At 42.1% G+C, this 21749-nt stretch overlaps 1 protein-coding gene across 2 annotated transcripts in view; it reads left to right on the forward strand.

The window, feature by feature from the left end:
- The first annotated feature begins 717 nt into the window (after positions 1-717).
- HMCN1 (hemicentin 1) overlaps positions 718-21749 on the forward strand; it is a 218050-nt gene continuing 197018 nt past the window's right edge. For both annotated transcript variants that reach the window (XM_030031794.2, XM_041128002.1), the window contains exon 1: positions 718-1172. In XM_030031794.2, coding sequence (XP_029887654.1) covers positions 905-1172 — 268 coding nt within the window. In that variant the 5' untranslated portion in view covers positions 718-904. The remainder of the gene's footprint in view (positions 1173-21749) is intronic.

Here is a 21749-nt window from a genome sequence, read left to right on the forward strand (position 1 = left end):
AGCCGTGGTTACGATCACATCTTGGGGTCTTTACAATGCACTTTAATAGTCACTGTAAGAATACATACATAGAAGCTGAGGAGAACCGAGGCTGGAAGGGGCCTCGGGAGGTCCAGCCTCTGGGTTTCGGGTAGCACTTGTGGAAGCGTAACTGAAGCGAGGGGAGAACCGGGGCAGCAGTGCACGGAGGAGCGATTTCAGTCTCGTATCAAGCGTTTATAATAATAAAAGAATAAATACGCTCCTCTGTCTTCCTAGGGATGAGCTCGGGTCAGCACCGCCGTTCTCACCGCCCCGGCAGGTGGGGGAGCAGACCCCGCTCCCTGACGGGCAGGTCTCTACCGCACCCGCCGGCGCCCCGTTCCCGCCAGGGAGGCTCTCCCGCGGGGCTCGGCGGCCGCCGGGGCCGGGGCCGGGGCCAGGGAGGCAGCAGGCGGCCAGGTGTGAGGGGCGGCCGCGGCCGCGGCCCCGGCCCCGGCCCCGGCCCCGGCCCCGGCCCCGGCCCCGGCCCCGGCCCCGCCCCGCTAACGGCCGCGGCGGGAGGGGGCCCTGAGGTGAGGGCAGGGGCCGCGGCGGGCCACGGGGGGCGGGGGCGGGGCCGGGGCGGGCACCGCCTCACTCCGCAGCCGGGGCTCCTGAGGCAACTCCAGCCCCAGCCGTGCCGGCAGCAGTTCCCGCACCCCGCGGCATGGACGGGGCTCAGCCTTCTCCCTCGGGGCGGCGCTGCCCCAGCCGTGCCCGATAAGAAAGGCGGAGCGGGGCCGCGGTCGCGCGCAGACAAAAGCTGCGGCGCTTCCTGCCCTCCGCGCGGAGGGGAGCGGGTGGGTGCTGGTTTCTGCGCTCCTGCGGGCGTCGCGAGCGCCTTTCTCGGCCGCCGCGGGAGCTGCGCAGGCTGCCGGGTAAAATGGTTTTCCTCCGGGGCAGCGGAGCGTGGGGAGCGGGTCTGGGTGCGGTGCTGCTGCTCGCTCTGTGCCCCTGCGCTGCGCCCGAGCCCGGCGGCGAGGCGGTGCCGGAGGGAGCCTCCACCCTGGCCTTCGTGTTTGATGTGACCGGCTCCATGTACGACGACCTGGTGCAAGTTGTCGAGGGGGCATCCAAGATCCTGGAAACGTCGCTAAAAAGACCCAAGAGGCCGCTTTACAACTTCGCCTTGGTGCCTTTCCACGACCCAGGTAGGGGTTTCTCCCCTGAGGGCGCGGGCGGGGTCCGGGCAGGGTCAGGGGCGCGGGGGCTCCCCCGCCAGCCGAAGCAGGGAGCGCGGCGCGCGCCGAGGTGGGCTCGGGGGCGGGAAGGAAAGGCAGGGAGCCCGGGAAGGAGAGCAGAGGAGGTCCTGCTCAGGGCTGGCTTTTGTGGAAGGTTGGGTTTCCTGCGCTTCCAGGGGCCTGGAGCGTAAATATTTCTGTCGCATCTCGGCCGTGCCTGCCACACGAGTCTCTCCGCTGCGGTAACTTCCCAGGACCCAGTAAAGTTTTCCGGACCCCCTCCTTGTCTCCGTGCAGACAGATACCAGCAGACCTTCCAAAAGCCTTCAGGATAAAGTGAAGCGGACACTAAGTGCGTTAGGGCATCAAGTACTCCTCTTAATAATTCTAACACGAGCTGAAGCGGCTTCAGTGACCTTCTGTCCTAGTAGAGAGCAGGCATACTAGTAACAAAGCTACCAAGTTTTTTTTCAGTACCCTTCTATGTGAATACACTTATGAACGTACATAATACAGTTGCACTTTTCCTCCAGTCTTGTCCCATGTTTACATTGAGAAACTTGCACTGAAATGATCCAGGAGCTTTACATGATGTGTTTTTTGGTTTGGGTTCTTCTTTCTTTCCCTCGTTTTACCTTTTTTGTTTTTTTTCTTTCTACTGTACATTGTGTGTTCCTCTCTTTCAGCATCTGTTTTCTGTTCCTGTCCAGTCCCTTTTCTCTGGCTTTCTTACTCTTTCCTTGTCAAATATCTTCTGGTGACTTGAAGAGGAAATAGGAACAGGGTGCCCCAGGCTGGTAATGTAATCACAAAAGGGTCTGTTTATGTACCTCACTGTTTTCACCTTTGGTGTCACTTTCTTTTTTTTTCCCTCTTTACCTTTTTGTTATTTTATGGAACAAACATATATGGGACTTAAAAAGCATCATGCCACAGAAGTAAGCAAGAAGGAAAATATTTTGGTCAAGTGTAGAGCCTAGAACTCTTACATCCTTTTGGAGAATCAAGCTGGTAGTTCTCCTTGGAGCTCTTTCTCCTTGGATGTCGCAGAAAATCAACGTGTTGGGCTGGGAATGTCTTGGGTTTATTTTCTCTCCATAACCACACTTTATACATCTTCCCTTTCTGCTCACCAAAGATTCACTATAAGAATTGGTAGTTCTCTTTTTTTAGAGGGCTTAGGTATCTATACCAACCATGGGAACAAGAAGATGATCTTGCGTGGTGCACTTTTAGTTTGCAGGTTTGTGTGGATGGTCCTCTGTTCCTGTGTGTCCTTGGTAGAAAAAAGTTCCAGGTTTTGTATCACAAGTAGTTCCAATACTTAGCTTTCATCACAGGCTGCTTTCAAATTCTTTGTTTCAATAGTTAATTTCTTTTTTCTCATCCCACATGTTTTCTCTTCCTCATTCAGTTTTTCTTCTGCACGTTTTTACCTTTTCATTCCTTTTCTCCCATCTCCCTGACCTTCTTGCTTCCATTGGCTCTCCAGGATCTTTGCTTCTGTTAGACTGATTCTTTTAATTATGCTTTACTGTACCACCGCCTTCTTGCTCTGTACATACCTCACCAACAACAAATCTGCTGCCACCTTCCTCCAATTCACATTTTTCCCCCTCACAGACTTTTTGCTTCCTTGCCTCTTCCCCCATTCCCTCTCTTTCCACAGGAGATTCCTTTCCTTGGCAAATGTTAGATTTCATTCAGTAGAGTAACTGAAACTTAAACCTGCAGAGAGCTGACCTATACAACAAAGAACTGCAGGCAAACATATATTGGTGTATCCTGTTACATGTCTCTATATGGAAGTCCAACTTCCTTGCACAGCCAGAGGGGGCCCTACTTTTTAGCGTGATGGATAATTTGTGAGGTCATAAAGCTGTTTGAAAGTGGAGAATGTATAATTTTAAACACAATTTTGTCTTAGTTTCTGAAAACTATTTCTGTGTGTCCTTCTTTGAGTTAGAAGGACCCTTCACAGTCCAGTGTCTTGAATTTTGTGGATGTAGCAGTTCAGACTGCTGGTAATCTGGTATTTTACATCTGATGATGACCAAGCCTAGGCACTTGAAAAGAAATGCAAGAAATACTGTTGTGACCAGTTCAACATCTTTTTTGAATCTATAGAGAAGTAACTTTTCTCAAAAACCTAATTAAAAAAATATTGCTTGGCTTGTATTTCAGAGTGTCCAATTTGTTTACCTGGTGTTGTTCTGTCTGAAGACTGCTCAAATAAATTGATGAGATTTACCCCCCCCTCGCCCCAAGTTGTCTGGTTATTTGCTCAACTGAGAATTTTTCTTCAAAAAAGAACTTTCTATGTAGCTGCCCCACAGACAGACTTTCATGATGTTTTTGTGGGGTACTGTGGTCCATGAGGCAAATGGGACTCTACAAGGAGTGCAACAGTTGGATCTCGAATCCAAGGAGCTCTTTGTGTAAAGCTGTCCTAATCCAGATACACTCTTTATTGATAGGTAATTACAATTTAAAGTTGGTATGGATTTGGCTTTTAACTCCATTGTTTTCTTAATTTATGTTGCACAGTGTATGCTGAACAGTGCCCCAGTCATTCACTTTGCAGCACTGCTTGATTCATACTGGTTAGTGAAACAGCTCAAGTGCTTTCTAAGTACCATAAAGAAAGAGCTGTTGACAAGGAGAGTGTATTCAACAAAACCATATAAGAATCTTGTCTTGGAAGGGTACTTGACATCACACAAGGTACAGCTGAATTATTTATAATTTTAGTTATTTAAAAATCCTCTCATATTCTACTGGACTACATTGTTACCAAGGTGCTGCATATTAATGCTGCATTGTGATATGCCAACACATTGTGGCCTTTGGTAGATTTAAATGTAGTGTTATGACTATTGCAATGGTATTTTGCTCAGAGTATGACGTTTTGGTAAAACAGTAATAATTAAAATGTGTATATTTTTTAGTAACAAACCTGAGGTTTTTGGCATAGAGTTATGGCCTACAGAAAAAATTTGTAATGGATTTCGCATTCTGATACCGCTGTACCATCTGGTGGTATGCTGAGATCTCCATTTTGAAAAAGCCTTTTGTTTTGGATTCTACTTCATGTGTAAGCATGTCCAATGCTTTAACAGATTACAGGAATTTTTCTGTTGTGGTTTTTCAATGCCTAAAGATGATCACAGAAGTTTTGTAGATAGTGAAAAGGCTGTTGACAAAGAAATCTCTTGCCAGACTTGTGTTCAATGGAAAAACTGGAGGGGAAAAAAATAAGTCCCAAATTAAGAAGAATTGGCACAGGAAGATTTTGAATTGAAGCTAAAGCTTAAGATCAGCAAATGCTTTTGTTGTTCTGTGTTGTGGGTCCTGATCTCCTAACTCCCATTGTATCCTGTGGAAACGGGACTGGACTCAAAATGTCTTTATTTAACATCTGTGGCCAGCTTTTTTATTTTTCCTTTATGCCATTAAGGAATTTTGGAATGGAAAATAAGCTTAAGAGGATAAATTAATCCCTAGTATTTTTCTGTAAAGCTAATGGAATTATACCAGTAATAACTTTGACTCCGTGTGATTTAATCCAGCATTCCTTTAGTGTGAATGATTATTTTATAGACCACACTCCAATAATATTAATTACAAGAAAAATGAAGGGAATATATAACCTCTGGACTCCCTAGTGCACAGGATGATGTTTGCCTGTTAATACTCTGCATGTCTACAAATCTCTGATATGAGCATCTCCTAACCCTTTTTCTTACAAATCAGATCAGCAACATATTGCCTATGTGAGAAAAGGGAAGACGTTAATACTACTTTGTTCAGATGGGAAAATGATACTGAACTTCAGTCATCCACCTAGGGTCACATAGTAAATGGAGAACTAGAAATACAATATTTTATTTTTTTTCCTTGATCCCACTCCTCTTTTTTGGGGAGTAAAGCTCTAATTATATCACGGAGTAAAGGTACATAATTACATTTAACCTAATAACCTGGGGTCTCCTTTATTTAATGGACTTGCAGTGCTATATCCATAACAATGGTTAGGCTGCTGAGCCACATACTAGCTTGGAACAAGTTCAGAAGGTCATATGAAAGGTCTGAGAACTTTGGTTTTTGCAGGTTTGATAAGTTTTTTTAGAAATTATAATGAAGAAGAAATAATGTTTTTTTCCAGAGGACGAGCATAAAAAATTTAAATTAGGCTATTAATGGAATTAAAAATTTTCATACTTCTTGATATAAAAAGTATTGTGGTTATACAAATGGATAATAAAGGGAGATGGAAAGCTGTGTGCTGAAATGGAGAAGTATAAGCTTTCCTTTACATGTTAACTTCTGCCTTGAAAAAGACGCTTGTGAGTGATGAAGATTAAATAGTCCTTCGAGTGTAGCAATAAAACTTCCACCCCTGCTCAGCTGAAATTCTTCCTGGTTTTAATTCAACTGCAGAGGCTGCATCGCCAGCCTTCCCAATATAAGCCACCACTTTGTCATTTCTGTATCTACAGGTAAACAGTATCACTGCCTCTTTGCCGCCGAGCAGGTTTCTTATATCAGAGTCTTCTGACAGCTTTTCTCCAACATGTTGCCCTGCGCATCCCCTATTGCATTCTTCTGTCACTTGAGGCCTTTGGCCACAGGCTTTACTCTCAGATTTATGGGTGTCTATTAAACTTTTCAGGCAAAGGCTGAATGTATATAAATCAGTTGTCTGAAACCTTTTCCCATTCGGGAGAAGTTGAATGGTCCTTCTGGTATAGCCTGAAGGTCATTGTCTTCAGGATTCCCTCAACTTCCTTTGGGTGGGGGAAGAAATGCTTCAAGACTTGGTATTAGTTTTACTAAAGAACAGGAACATGGCTGTGGAGAAACTGTATGGCAGTTGTTTTCAAAGCAGGAAGGACAAGTTTAAAGGAAGTACGGTATTTTGTACTGGAACCTTGAGTTTGCTAGCACCACAGAAGTGGCGTTCGTACAAAGGATGGGTGCGGCATGAGAAAAGTCTAGGAGTCCTGCGGTGTGCCATTCCCTTGCAGTTCTCATTCTGGGGGTCACGTAGACCTGTTGGTGTCATTGCGTTTGTGGGTAAGTAATAGCATTTATTTGAGGTTGGTCTGTTATAAGCCATGCTGTGGTGGGGTATAAACTTCCTTAGTGGGTGACATTTAGCACTGTGTGGGTGTAATACAGTGGTTTTTAATTGAGTTTTGAGTACATTGTGATGGAACTAGAGGGGTTAGAGAAGAGGTGGGGGAGGGATATTGCCGGTGTTTTACAGTGTATCTTTTGCTTAAGAGAAAGATTCAGTGGGTTGCTGCTGTGTGCGTGTGTCCTCGGCAGACATCTCATCAATTTCTTGTATTCTGCAAACCACACAGTGAGATGGAAATGGGAATCTCTGCCCATCAGGAACTGAGGACTTGGTGGATTCTGGGAAGGTCTGCCTGTCTTTGGGCAGTAGCTCTTCCTGTCCACATTCAGTGGGTCTCCTCACCTTCCTCAGTACGTAGAACTGTTTGAAAACTGTCTAATATTTGAAATAGACAAATTATTAGGTTGGCGAGGAGGAATAAACCGCTTGCCAATGAAGTTCCTGTGGGGAAATGTTTTGCAAACACTGGGAACTTATAAAAATCCTATAGTTTTTATAGGAAGGAAAGAAAAGAGTTGCCCCAGTTCTGGTTGGTAAAAGGGTAAGGCCAGAGGCAAAGAAAATTATTCTCTCCACTTAATTCAAATAGTTTTCTTATTTTGAGCGTTGAGTGGGTTTCATATTATTGCTGAAATCCAAAGTGGGGCAAAAAAAATGTGCTAATTTAACAAGTCGGATCTCCCTGTTCTGGTGCAGTAGCTCTACCAATGCATCACAGAATATCAGGATAAAGTTGTCACAGCTGATCTTTGAGTAGTGTTCTTTGGTGGCCTTAGAAATTTCTGAAAATCCTATCTGAAAAACTCAAGGTTGTGTAAGGTTTTTTGGGGTATGATTTATTTTGGACTTCCTTAGATATATAGTGATATATAGTGACAGCAATAAGGAGTGCTTATCCAAGTTTTCAGTCTGTCTTTCATGTTTTAGGAGACACAATGTAAATTTACAACTGTTCAGTGCTGTCTTGGTATGCCTGAAGACAAATGATAACCAGAACTGGGCATAATAACTGTTAGATCTGCCCTTTGTGCTATAACTGTTGAAGTGTTACTATTACTTATTATTTCACTGTTGACAATTTCAGCAGGAAATACTGTTTCCTTAAGGTTTAAATACTGCCTCTTTATTGTTACTACTACTACTACTACTGAATTTTATTGTTACTGTTATCAGTTGAATGACAATCACAGATACTGTATAATAGCGACCAACTCTGAGTTGATAAGGATAAAGTCTAAAGCACCTACAGATATTCTCCATCTCTGTTGAGACTTCTATGATAACCATACTGACTGTATGTGAAATAAGTGTTTTGAAACTTTATTGTCATCCTTAACAGAGATGTTGTGATATCTATAAAATTAATTTTATGTGATTACATGGCTGTTTTCTTGATCCTCTGGAAGGATTTATCTGGGGTCCCTCTAAAAGTAGCTGTTTATATAGATTACAGAAGACAGTATTGCTAGTGCCAGAAGCTCCAAGATCTGTGAGACAGCCAAAATGTTGTGACATCATCCAAAAGCCTACTAGACCATCACTTACAACTTATTTTTCTGCTGTCGTAACTCTGCCTGTCCAGCCCTGAAGGTATGCACAATGGTAATTTTCCCCCCAGTTCTTGTATCTTTTTTTGCAAGGGAAAGGATTTTTATCCCTGTTTTTACTTGAAGATACACTGGAGATTGTTTTTTCCTTAGGAAAAAAAGTGGTAATGCCTCAAATATGTCATTCTCTTCTGCTTTGCATTATGAATTATTTTTCGTGTTACTTTTGAAACTGTTGCCTACTGAACTTACACAGAAGCTACTTATTCTATTTTGCTTTGCTATCCCCAGCTCCAAGTGGTGACAATTACATGAAAAGCTCTGTAGCTCATTAGTAATGCATCCCAATGTTACTCTGTCCCAATAATTATTACTGATGTCGTTTAGCAAATGAGGCTTGCTGTTTAGCAGCATACGCCTGTTCTCTATCGCTTCTGGAGTTCACATAGAGGGTACTTCCCCTGTTGTGTCCCAAATAGCAGTCACTATTACAGTGCCATTGCAAACTCAACCATTAGGTATGCAACAATGTGGCAAACAATTGTACAGAGTTTTAAATTCACTCCCAAATACAGTTGTTTTGAGCTTTCTATCAGTTGCCTTAGAATCTTTACTTTACTATTATCCCCCCATGCACCTGAAAAACTCTTTCACTTCCCAGTATAGTAGGTTTTCCTGCATATCGGGTACTACTATTGTATTTTCTGAAGACTATTAGATAGCAAAATGCAGACTTTGCTGGAGGATCACACCTTGTTGAGAATGGAAGGGTGGTGTGTAGCTTCTGTAACTTCCATTCCAGATATGGTTGTGTCTTTAGATCATGTGCAGTGAACTGAACCTGTTGAGAAGCCACTTGTCACTGTTCTCGGGGACATCAGTGTAGAAGTGTAGGTGTACATCACAAAATACACATTTAAAGAACAGCACAAATCCACACAGTGACAGTATGAAGGTCTGGTTGGTCTTTCAGCTGCTGTTCTTCTGCACAAAAAGATTTGTCCCTGCCTTCCCATTAGAGGTTGCTGCCCCATTATTTCTGCTACTTCAACTACTTGCTGATTCATCTCAAAGTAAATATCACACAATACTGAACCAGATTAGAAAGTGATCAAGCTGGTGCTAGTTAAACTGAAAAACCAGTGAACCCTTGCCCCAGATAAGAAGTGGCTGTACAGTGTATTTCACCATGTCCTGACTTACCCAAGCAGTGAATATGGCTTAATCCCTCTGAAACACTGTGTGGAAGGAGGATCTGTTGAAGCTGTATTTTCTGCTTGCATGGGCAGCTGGGGACTGTGCCTTCTCCTCCTTGTGAAGCAGGGAATGGTAGTTGCTGTCATCTAAGTTAGCAATGTCTGAGAACTGGGAGCAGCGGGGAGAAGGTAGATGCCAACAGTGTAAGAGCTGAATTTTAGTCTTCTGCCTTTCTCCATTCTCCTTCCCCTCTTCTCCCCATTTTCCGTTTATTTCTCAAAAGTTGCAGGAGCCTGTGTTTCCACACAGTCATGTATGGAAGCCAAGTTAATCCTATTCATGGCAATAATTGTTTAACAGTAGGCCACGTTGGCTATGACTCTTGATGGAAGCTCTATGGTATGGAAAGAAAAGAGAAACTTATGATGATGTATGCATCTACTGAATTGGTTTAAATGCCCACAAATCAAATTTGTAATGATTTATAAACTTAGATGCAGATCCTCAAATGCTTTTAACCTATGACTAAGCTGTCCCTCCCTGAGATTGATATATTCTGTCTCTTTCTTATCTGGAGAAAGCAGTTATTTTTCTGAGAATGCACAGTAATTAAATGAATGAAGAGGCATAAATATTATATACATCTTTATCTCACTTTAACTGAGGCAATAGTGTTCATTGCAAGATGAACTGTCAGTGAAATATACAGAGGGAAGTTGACGAGGAGGCCAACCAGAGAATGTTTGCCTCTTGAAATGCCAACCTTGCTCTTTTAAAGCAGCAATGCTAGAAGATAATGATGAAAACCAATGCCTTCTGTGGTGGGGAATTAATAGCGAATGCCTTTACTGAAGAGAGCAACTTGAGTTCTTGGAGGAGAATGAAGGAAAAAAACCAAACAACCCCAATAAACCAAGAACTGAAGACTGCTGAAACTGAGACTGTGATCCTTAATCCTTGCTCCTTACTACCATCTGGCAATACCAACTTGATCTGGATCAGGCATGAGGACACGTTCACATGCCTTTTGAAAGCTCTGTATCGCATGATACAGAGCTAGGCCGTGTGTGAACTGCAGGGTGGTGAACAATACTTGTCCTGTGTAGGGAGGCATGGACTGATGGGACTCCATTTGCTGGTACAAATTGCTCTTTAACTTTTCTTAACCAACGGTGAGCAAAATGAGTTTCTATTGGGTCAGTGCTTTATGTGTCTGTGACATTCTTCATCCTGCTGTACCAACTTGTTAGGAACCTCAGAGCTATTTCCATTATGCTGTGTGGACCTGAGGTATGTGTCTCTGTAGTCTTCTTCTGACTTGTGCTTTACACTTTTTGTGTGTGTATTGGAGGCTGCTTGGAATTTATACTAGAGTGGATTCAATTCAGTCAGTTGAGGATCTAGATGAGATGGATTAAGGAGTACAGAAAAGGAGTAGATTTTTCATTTAGTTAATGGATTTTGAATGTGGCCTGAGGAATGACAGGAGGCATCCTTTAGAGAGAGAAAGCCCTCAGATGCCAGTTGGTATATATTTTCCAATCAATGATTTGATTTTTGGCATATGCTGTGGACTTCAGTTTTGAAGGAGATGCATACATCAGAGAAAATATTGAGAACATGTCTTTCAGTTTGCAAATGGCAGAACAATTTCTCTGTTGAAAGAGATTGGTGGTGTTACTTGATCGGCTCACCATGCCTTGATAATCAAAAGAAGAAATAGGTTGGATTTAATGAATTGTGCTCTGGGCTGGCTGCTTCATATGCTTTCTTTACTACTGCCAGAGAAAATGTGTTTTACCCCTCAATTACATTCTTGAATATAATTCATTTTTTATAACTATTGTCAGTGTTTAGTATTTCTTCTTTTAGGTGTGTTGCACTCAGATCTGATTTATGAGATCCTTCAGTTATGCCTGTTACGAATTCATGCTATGCAGTTGTTTTTGGGTGAACTCTGGGCCCAAGATTTGCATTTTGTATAGGGATAGTTTGCAATGTTATATTTTTAAGTGGGATCAGAGAGGTTTAGGTCACGCATATCCCCTTGTGTTCTATGGTTAAACTTCTCGTTGCCTTTTGAAGAACACGTGCAACTATTCTTGGTAACTGTAGATGTGAGCTGAGCTTTTCCCTGTTTTTGCCAGAGGAGAAGCACAATGACTTCATGTTCCTGAAGCACTTGAATGGGGTCATGTTATGTCATGACACTGAAGACTGGATTAATCCCATTTCACTTCAGGTACTCAACTGGAGAACCTCAGCTGAGAGACTAGCTACCCAAAGGTTCTTTTTGTAATTCACAAAAAGAAACTGACACCTTTATGGAGCAATTCATCACCTGTGAATTTTTAAATACTCTTTGGAGGTCTCATTTGCTTTCGCTGGCTGCACAGGGAGCAAAGGTTAGTTCAGTTGAAGCCCTGAATTTAGGAGGTATAAAGTCAAGTGATAGAAAGCAGAAAGCCTAACTTTTTCCTGATCTGGGGCTGACTGTCCAAATAATAGTCCCCGAGATCTGTTTCATACTGTTTTTCATCCTACCATATAGATACTGAAGGCTCAGATGAGCCCAGCTCACATGGGGTAATATGTTGTGCCCACACTGTGATGTCCTCTCTGGTTCTGATCTGACCCCAGACCTTCAGTCTTGCTGAAGAACTTCCCCTGGTAGGGCATTTTGAAACTTACTAAAACTGAGTAATGCTCAGAGGCAGCCTGTACAGGCGGCTCCAGCATAAGCTAAGGGGTTTCTGTGAGTCTGCTTTGCAGAGGGTTTTGGTGGATGCCTAATGATGTGGCTAAGCAGAACATCTTATATCTCATTTGCCCTTACCGCAGGTTGTCAGCCGGGTTTGGACCTTGGGTGTTCAGCAGAGACTGTTCTGTGTAAGCTAAAGGAGTAATGCTGGCAGCTATGAGGCTGATAATCTCTGTGGGGATAAGCCACAAATAGGGGCTGTGATGCACATTGTTAATGTGTATTACAAATGTAAACAGGCTGTGTGTATCTATGAAGATACGTTAACTTATTGTTCTGTATCCCATGTACTCTTCCATCTTGGTTTTCTTTGGCATCCTTGGTACTTCTCTTTGCAGAGACTGTGTGCAGTTTTCTAGCTCTGCTCAAGTTGCAGCCCTTTTCCTAAAATATACTTAGCTGCAGATTTCAGTCTGCAAAGCATTACTGGTAAAATATATGCATATTTGAAAATGACATGTTCTCAGACACCAAGCCAACAAGCTGCATACATCACATGCAACGAAAGATAATTGAAAGTGTTGAATTTATTTTCAGTAATGTATCCCTATTAGCAGTTTCATCTGTTTGCTCTGGAATAGTGGCTTCCTTACCATATGCTTTTGGTAATACAACAGTTAGTGTGTGGTATTAGGTACAATGAATCAACCACATAAGTGTTCAGAGCCTGTATATAACATAATGGGTGTCCCAAAATAAACTTGGATGTTTGAGTGTTGTGCAGAGAGAATTTTAAATTATTCTTTCAAGGTGCCTGCATGAATCGGCTCTTACAGAAGACAGCTGGCCCCCTCACGGCACAGAGCCTGTTGCAGAATTGCAATTGAGAGGGAGTGAGCTTTAGCTCTGTATTTCAGTGCTTCAGTGTTTTCACGGGAGCTGTAATGTGTCCTTCCTCTGCTGTTTTTTCCCAGCCGTAGGACTACAAAATACAAAGACAGCTTTAAAAGACAGTTTCATGTAGCCTGATACATGGTAGAGCCAAATTCCAAGTATCAACTTTATAGGATAAATTACAACTAGTAGAGCTTGTTCTGCAATGAGGTGTAACCAAAAGCAGAATGGGACCCCAGGTTTTCAGACTGGAAAAACCCTGCTGAAGTGGAGTGAGTGGGGGTGGGTTTGCATAATTAAATGAAAATGAAGGAATGTCTTGTGTTGCTATAGTCCCAAATGTCTGGTCTGTTTGCTAAGGATAGCAGCTCTAATCTACGACTATAGGTTACTGCTGGATTCCTGCCATCTTGTTTAAATTAGATTCATAGCCTGGGGGGGTGGGGGGTGTAAGCAGGAAGCCATTGTAATTTTCATGCTTTGGACACCAGTGTATTTTCATGAGCTGGTTAAGTCTCTCTGGGGATGCTGAATATCACTGAAACATTTCCTGAGTTCTCCTAAGCTGCACAATGGTATGTCCGAGTCTGTCTTCCAAAGGACAGAGCTTTTTGTTTAGTTAGTGAGGTCTTAGTTAGTTCACTGAACTAGCATGCTTTTCCACTTGCAGTTCATTGAGGAACAGAAGAAGAGGAGGAAAGTTGTGCAGGAAAAATGAAGTCCTCTGCCTTAGACCAGCTAGGAATACTGGTTTTTTTTATGCCCCTGTATGAATTTATACTTCTGTTTACTAAAATCCTCAAGAGGTTGTGACTTTACAGCTACTGTGTCACAGGTAGTTTTTTAGGCTGTAAATGGGTGAAATGGTTAGGCAAGCACATGGTTTTAGGTAAAAGAGCAATAGCTGAAGCACCCAGGTAGAGAGACTATGATTGCTGCCAATCTTTGGGCAAATCACTTTGCATTGTGGCACTTCTTTTCCATTTTATGTTACTTAACTTGTACAGCACCAACACAATAGTAGTGTGGTTTTAATTAGAGATCTTTAGCGTCACTGTGCACGCACTTACTGTCTTTTACCAGACTCTGAGTACCAGAAGTACTGCTAGCCCCCACCAAGTGGCACAGGCAAAGCCAAGCCCCAGTGTCGCTGCTGATAGACTGCTGAAGCAAGACATGGTGTGCACTGGTTGGGATAACATTTTGACTGCTTTCCTGCAGCATTTGGAGAACACAACATGGTGCTTAGGCAGTGGTACATGTCCAGGATTACTGCCTCCTGATTTAACAACAGTTAAGTAAACCTTAAAAACTTACATCTTGTTGTTTTACAGCATTTCAAATGAGTGGATTTTTGTTTGTTTTGATTTGGTCATGTCTTCCTCTTCTAAATTTTACATAAGCTGAATCAAAGCACAGAGAATTCGTGTGACTTACTCCTGAGTCAGTCCTCTGTGTTAACCACAAACCCACAAATCACTTATTTGTCCCTGAAAAGTTTACTCCTTGTTTTCCTTTCTTTCCTAATCTGTCAGACTCCCACATCTTTTTATCTTCCTCTCTGCCTTCAGCCCATCCCTTCCTCAAAATTTCCATTGACCCTTTTCCCTCAGAGGTTCAGTGTCCCTTCTCAGCACTCCCCTCCTTTATCTCAAGATTTCTTGGCAGTCTGGTATCTTTTGCATATACAGACTGGATCCTGGCGATGAAATGTGTTGCTGCTAAAGGCAGCATATTCTTGCTGTGAAAGAAGTGCTGTGTTAGCCACAAATAGGTTTGTGCAGGAGATGATGGAGAAATCTTTCTCTTGCTGCTTTCAGTGTGTTTGATGGCTGATGTTTGCCTTAGCATGAATGAGGGTGGTAGCAAGGACACGTATCGTTCTCACTTTGCATATTGGCCGTGTGAGCGAGTATGTTTCTAGAGTTTGATCTGGGTCTGAATTGGACCAACAGACTCTGATATTTTGTTCTCTGAAATTTTGACTGAATCTGTGGGCATACCTTTTTGTTCAAGGTGTAGCTGTATCTGATGAAAAAATTACTGCTCTGTGCTGCTATCTGCTTCCCTCTTCTTTGAGATTATGGCCTTTTCTTATCCCCAGCCATAAATGCTGCTTTGCAGTTCCAGGTTCATTGCAAAATGGTCCAGGTTAGCAGAGACTGCTGAAACTCTTTGAGCTCACTAGCTTGTTTAAAAAGGGTGTGCATGAACCGCTTTGCTGCCCAGTGGAGGAGGTGATGACTTGTGTTAGGATGGTTCTGGAGAGCAGGGCTGGCAGTTTGTTTGGCTGGCATAGCTGCAGTGGGAAGGGAATGAGTGTCCCTAGCGCTGATGAACTGAATTGAACTGGAAAGATTGAGTTACACAGGATCTGTGTGTGTGCAGATCTAGACAGTCTCTGTGAATGCTGACAATGGGAGAAAAAAATGCGGCTGCTTTGTTCTAAATATTATTGTTGTTGCTCATGCCTAGGGTGTGAAAAGTAGAGATCATGTCATTACTGTAAAAACTCAGCCCTTTCCCCACCCTTGAAAGTGTGTGTAATTGAGTATCATTCTGCTACCTAAAGTGAACCGTGGTATATGAAGATAAAAATAATGCGTGTTGGCTAAATTGCGTTTCAAAGAATTTGGCAATTTTATCTATTAAAGCAAATCTTTTAAGGTCCTGGTGGTTCAGCATAGCCACCTATACTGATATGTACCCATGTTTTTTCTTTTAGAGGGAAGACACAGAAATACTCCACAGTGTAGAGGTGTGTGGTAGCTTACGCAGATGGACCTCTAGCTTAGCAAGTGGTGTGAGAGGATGAATTTGGTTCTGTAAAGGGTATAAGGGAAGCAACTTAACAGATGCTGTTGCATGCGTACTTCATGGGGATGAGTCTTATTTTGTAAAGAGTATGGTTTGAGATGAAACGAGCAAATAAGAAAAGCCCTAAATAAGTGAAGCATGTTTTGAATTAACTCTTTAATTTGCATAAAGCTTGTTTAGAGACAGATTTGAAGTACATAAAACCTTTCAAACTTGAGAAATTTTGGCTGTGGATATTTATGTAATGACTCAAGTCCACTTCACCTTTTGTGTTGTAGCTACATAGCATTAAACTGTTTCTTAGTTACTTGCAATGAAATGTCCCTTTGTGTAGATATAAAAGCCATATTTTCCACTTCGATATTCTGTCTCCTTGAACAGGTTTTGATCTCAGTTAACATGGAGTAAATCCAAAGTAATTCCATTACAGTCAGTGATGTTAGTTTGGATTTACACCAGTATAACTGAGGTCAGAGCCTGGCTTTGGTTGTTTGCTTTCTTAATTTGCTAAATATTACATATTTTGCAACTATGCTTTCACATCTCCTCTTCAGACCTTGCTGGCTCCTCCTACTTTCCCAAATTCCAAGGGTAACAATGTAGGTGAAATTTACTTGATGAAAGATTGTTTAAGCAGGGTCTGTTTTTTATTAGCTCAGCTGTTTTTCATTCTTTCAGCACTGTTTGAAGTTTCATTGTACTCAGGGTAGGATCTGAATTCATCATGCTTTTTCTACTTGACTGTATTTTGTCAATTAGAAGTGTGGTGTTTTAAATTATAGGGTGCTCTCCGACGTTATCATTGAGTAAGAATTGTATGCCTCAGTGACATTTCAAAGCAGTTTCTAACTCCCAAGATCAGAAAAAGGAAAAAGGTTGTGCCTTAAGGCATTACTGTTAATCAGCAACATAACATGTTTGAAAAAGCTTAGTAAATGCGAGATGTGACACTGGAGAATGAGATGAATTAAATTTTTCCTATTTTTGTTTATATTTCCTGACATTACACTAGTTTTGTAGAAGTGTACTCTGAACTTTGTTACAGAGTATTTTAATTTACCATGTGTGAGTGACATCTGGAATTTCATCTAGGTTACTCTGTTAGTTAAATTGGGTTTATTATTAAGGTTAGACGTTTGGACAGTTCTATCTGTGATTATATAGTTTAGCTGGTACACTGGGGTCTTGGTCCACATAATCATACGAGAAATGAATCCGTAACATTTGTATTAACGTCTTTACAGTTGGACTTCTACTGGTACAGTATCTCTATCTTCATATGATGATAAATAATCCTGCCCAGAATATCCAGCTCTTACTCTAGTGATAAAGAAAGGATGGGAGATGGGAAACACCACCTCCTTCACAGTCTGGAGACCTTGGGCACAAACAAACTCTGTCAGTAGTTAAGCAAAACACTTAAGAATTTTTTTGTATATATTCTGTTGATTTTGATACAATTTTCACATACGCTTAAGTGTTTTTCTGAGTGAGGGCCTGAAGATTTGCCTCTGGCAACAAAGATAGGCTTTGGCAGAACTACTGATTTAAACCTGAGCGATACAGTCTTAATAATTTGGATGCCATTTTGTACTGCAGATACCTGAACAAAAGCTTCACAGAAAGACGGAATGTCTCCTGAAGTCCATGCAGTAGCAGTCTTCACCATGACTATACCAGTGGGCAGTTCATAAAAACAGATGGTTCCTTGATCCTGCACAACACACCGTTGTTTAAAGAGTTAGTCATGCACTTACGGTTTTTGGTCCTTGGCATTAGTGTTCAAGAAAGTTAGCCTGACTATTAATGTATGTAGGAATTTCATGTTGGTTTGTGAATGCCATTAAGAACTGCATGTTTTTGCTGTGGTTTTGAGCCTTCTTTTTGGATGCAAGAACTAAGGCATAAATGAGTAGCTCTGAGTAGTTGTAGCACAGCCATCAGTTCTTATACCTGTGCTTTCGTCTTAGAAATGACTGTGCTATGGGCTGGACAACTGCTCTGGTTTCTCAGGCAGCTGGCTGTGGAAGCCTCATGGCTGGAATGAGAAAGTTCTTGAGAAGATGTGCAGAAGCAGAAGGGGGGTTGGCAGAGGCTGCCTTCTAAAGAGACTGCTCTTCAAGGAAGAGAAGCTATTCCATTATCACATGCTGTTCCAAGGCCTGAGACTTGCATGGGGCAGTGAAGTCCCACTGAAGGGGGTAGCATTCAGAAGTATATTTTCTTCAGATCTGAACTGCTTATGCTGTTTAAAAGTGTCTGTGGTTAAGATGTTCCTTTTCTAGAGCTGTGGTTCCTTGCTTTACTGCTAGGTTGCGTCTGGACAGCATAACTAGCAAAGCAGGGCTCTCATCACTAGCAGGCCTTTTGTTCAAAAGTATGTTTGGAAAAGTCTGTAAGTGAAGGTGAAATGAGCAGTTGAAGATTCAGTTGTTGAGTCACTGGGTGGCTGGACTCCTAAGTCTTGCTGCCTGTGAAGGACATTGGGCATGAGATTGGCACTTGAGGGCGTGCCAGAGAGACTTTGCAGCCGGAGCACTAAAAACCCACATTAGTACAAAGACAGAATCCAATCTATCAGGGCAAGATCAATCTATTTTAAAACTAGCTTCAGTGAGAAGAATATATTCTGAGAGATGTATAACTAGTGCTCTTGTTCTTTAAAGAAAATGAGTGACATGCGTTGTGTGACAATTTGGGCCACTTTAGTTGTTAATTCACATAGTCTATTGAAAATTATTTTTTTTTGTTCTGTTTTTAATGGTGTAGAGTTTTTGGATGAGTTTTATTTTTTTAGCACTACTGGGATCTTATCAAGATCTCATAATTTTAAAAATTGTTCCATATTATATATGCTAAGCCACTTTGCTCTGAAGAGGCTGAGGAGTGCTCACTTGCCAACTCTCATATGACAGTAGTATTGAACTACTTGAGGGTGGACTTTGCTGTAGTAACATCTAGAATAACTGCTGCTGTTTAGTAACTAAAGTCTTAAGTCTTAATGATACTAGAGGACTACATATATTGTGTCAGTCTGACAAAAGAATATGAGAGATGAGAAGCCCATGGAAGATGTAAAATAAAGAAACGCTGAAACCATGCCCTTACCTGCTCGATTCTTTGCTAGCACAAATAGGGTGGGAAACTTTGGTAACAGAGCAGCTGAAAATGCAATCAACTGAGAGCAAACTTCAGCTGATGAGATCAGCCTGTGAGCCCCTTTATTTCTACTCAGCAGTAATGGTGAGTGACAAAAATCTTGCATTGCACTAAAAGCACACTTTCGATGTTCACTGAGGTGGTATCCTCAGTTAATGTATGTGGCTGCCAGCTGCAGCAACTAAGAAATTAGCACCCACCTTTCACTTGTGTTGACTTGCAAGGGGAGTGGTTACGACTTAAAATATCCCACCCTAAATTGTCAAAGTGTATTTGAAAGCACCTGGATGTTCAGAGAGTCAGTGTTTTTCAGGGTCTGCATTGTGCCTGGAAGAAACTACACTTTTGATTGATGTACATACACAGTACAGGTCAGGTTGTAGCATTGATTTTTGGAGCTTGATGGCTTCAAGGCCACAGATCCAAATTCTCCAAAGAAGAAAGCTTTGTGCTCTGTTATATAAACAGGCTGAACAATTTAGTGAAAAAAAAAAATCATGATATATGTTTCCATTTTTAAAATTTAATAATTTTTTTAAGAGTAACTTTGGTAATTATTTAGTGATTGATTATTTTATTTCCATGTGAGAGTTCCATGTTTTTCCAGTAGTCAGCTGAGTACATCCTAGTCTTGTTGGGCTACGCCAGACAGAAGGTGAAATTAGGAAATACAGGGATCAAGGCAAATGAGTTAGTCTAAGTTAATTTCTGTCTAAACATAAATAGTGGCATTATTTTGAACAAATTTTAAAAGATGAGCAAACAGAAAACAAGGTTTCTGCATAATGTATTCCTGTTTAACTGATTTAAGTTATCCTCATGTGAAATGAAAAAGACTGTTTTGTTTAGGGTAAAAAAGTTAATGTTCTCATCTTTTTTTCCTCCTCCCTCACTCCTCACATCTGCTTTTTGAATTAGTTTGGAACATGCTTGCATTTTTACACTAGTAAAGCTCAGTGGAATTTTATAGTCCACAGATAATATTTAATGTTTCCCTCTCTTCCACAGCTTCCTAAAAACTACTGAACAGTCAAACCTGCATCAAGAGCAGAAATATTCTCATGATTTTCCTTTTTCTTCTTCCAAAGCCATGAAACAGCTTTCCTATAGCCATTAACCTCCTGTTCTGTTCAGGCATCCCACTGCACATTTGGATACATCATGTCATGTTCCCTGTGGTCAGTGCCAGGGCAATGAGCCCTTGCAAAGGGGTGATAGAAATCTGCACAGAACGTGATTCTGCCCCTGCCGACACTGCTAACTGCAGCCAATTGCACTGAACTGTGGTGTGTAGATATGTGTGGGTAAATCTGGATGGATTAGGAGCAACACAGTTAAGCTCTCATGAATCTTGCTGTAATGAGCTGCCTAAAGTTATTGCTTGCATAGAAGAGTTGGCAAAAAGGCAGTGTATTTGTAAGTAAGCTGCCAGTGGAAAGGAAACAAATGCCACTTCTGGGACTCATAGATGGCGTCTCAGTACTGCTGCAGGCCAAGCGACAGGACCAGGCCCTGTAACCTAGACATAGCTGTGTTATTTTTGTGAAGCTGTGCTTTGTGGCCTCAAAATTAGTTTCTTGTAAAACACTTCTGGTGGTTTATTCCGAGTTTATCCTGAGCCAAACGTGCAGGTTTGGCTGCCTCCTCGAGTTGGTAGCTGCTTACACAGGGAGTGAAGACATTGCACGGTAGTACTGCTAGTGGTTAGCAAAGGCTCTTGCTGTACCTGCTCAGATGGGGGGAAGGGGTAACAGGTAAAGCTGAGAGTCTGTTTATTTTTTTGCTGCAGACTCCAAAACATTGATAGTCTATTCAGCTTTAATCCATACAATTTGTGAAAACCTTGTGTTTGTATCTTTTCTGTGGAGACACCAGCAATGTCCTTCAGCTTAGTGGAGCAGCATCATCTACTTCAAAAACTTGTTATACCCAAGAGATTTTAGGTAGAGCCTGAAGGATGATGCAGAAGGTGACTGATGAGCTTTTAGGATGCTGACTCCTGAGTGGAGCTAGCTCAGGCTGAGATGGTGACATGCTGTGTGTGCATGGCTGAGCTGTTGGTGGTGAAACCCTGGAGTTGCCGTTTCACAGCTGGAGAAGCAAGCTGAGATTGGTGCTTTCTGAATGACTGCACGACTCTCTTCCAGCTTTGGTTCTCTTCTAGTCTTTTCTCAGTCAATTTTTAAAATTACGATGTTACATTATAAGGTGTTTTGCTGGCTGGCTGAGCCTCAATTTTATACGCCAAATGACTGTCAGCAGAGATGGTGCTTAGACATGAATTGGGGGATTGTTTACATACCATGGAACTTACATAAGGTCAGTGAATTTGCAGGTTCTCTTTCCAAAGTGAGAAGTAAACATGTCTGGCTTGCAGCCAAATCCTTAGCAGCACAGTCAGAATCGGAGACTTCTGTGCAACAGGATTTATTTAACAAATATTCTCAGAGATTAATTGTGTGACTACTGTGGAGACAAGTTCTGGTTTTTGATTATTCCGCCAGATTGAAAGGATGAAGTAAGTGCGATGCTACAGAGCGGGGAGAAGAACATTTTGTTACTTCCTGTGTGGTTGTTAAATGGCTCCCAGCAGCTAAACTTATGGGGACTGCAGTGTGCTAGTTAGGACGGTTGACTGTGTGGCTGGTCCTCCTGTGTGCAGCCTGCACTGCTGCTGCGGAGGCCTTTGCATGCTGCTGTTCCAGGGTGAGAGCTGGGAAGAACCAGAAGCCACACCATAAGGCATTTTCACTGGTTTGGACCACAGAAAGGAAGGAGAGACATAAGACCGTTGTCACCACCAAGCTATTCTGGCGGCTGTGGAGAAACTCCTCAGCCTGGCCGCATGACTCCTTTTCCCTTACCCTGAGGTTGCGGTGGCCATTTGAGTTTCTCAGGCTTGGTTCCCTATAGTTCTGCAATAAGTTTATCCCTTACTGAATGATTTCTGCTGCTCAAAAATGTTTTTGTTGGTGCCTTTTAGAAAATTACACAATTACGAATGATACAGGCGAAAAGTTAAGGGATGGGAGAGAGCTGCTTCCAGCTGCCTTGACAGTTACCAAAGTAAACAGTGCTCTAATGAAGGT

Source organism: Aquila chrysaetos, chromosome 12 (genome assembly GCF_900496995.4).
Source record: "Aquila chrysaetos chrysaetos chromosome 12, bAquChr1.4, whole genome shotgun sequence".
Taxonomy (NCBI): domain Eukaryota; kingdom Metazoa; phylum Chordata; class Aves; order Accipitriformes; family Accipitridae; genus Aquila; species Aquila chrysaetos.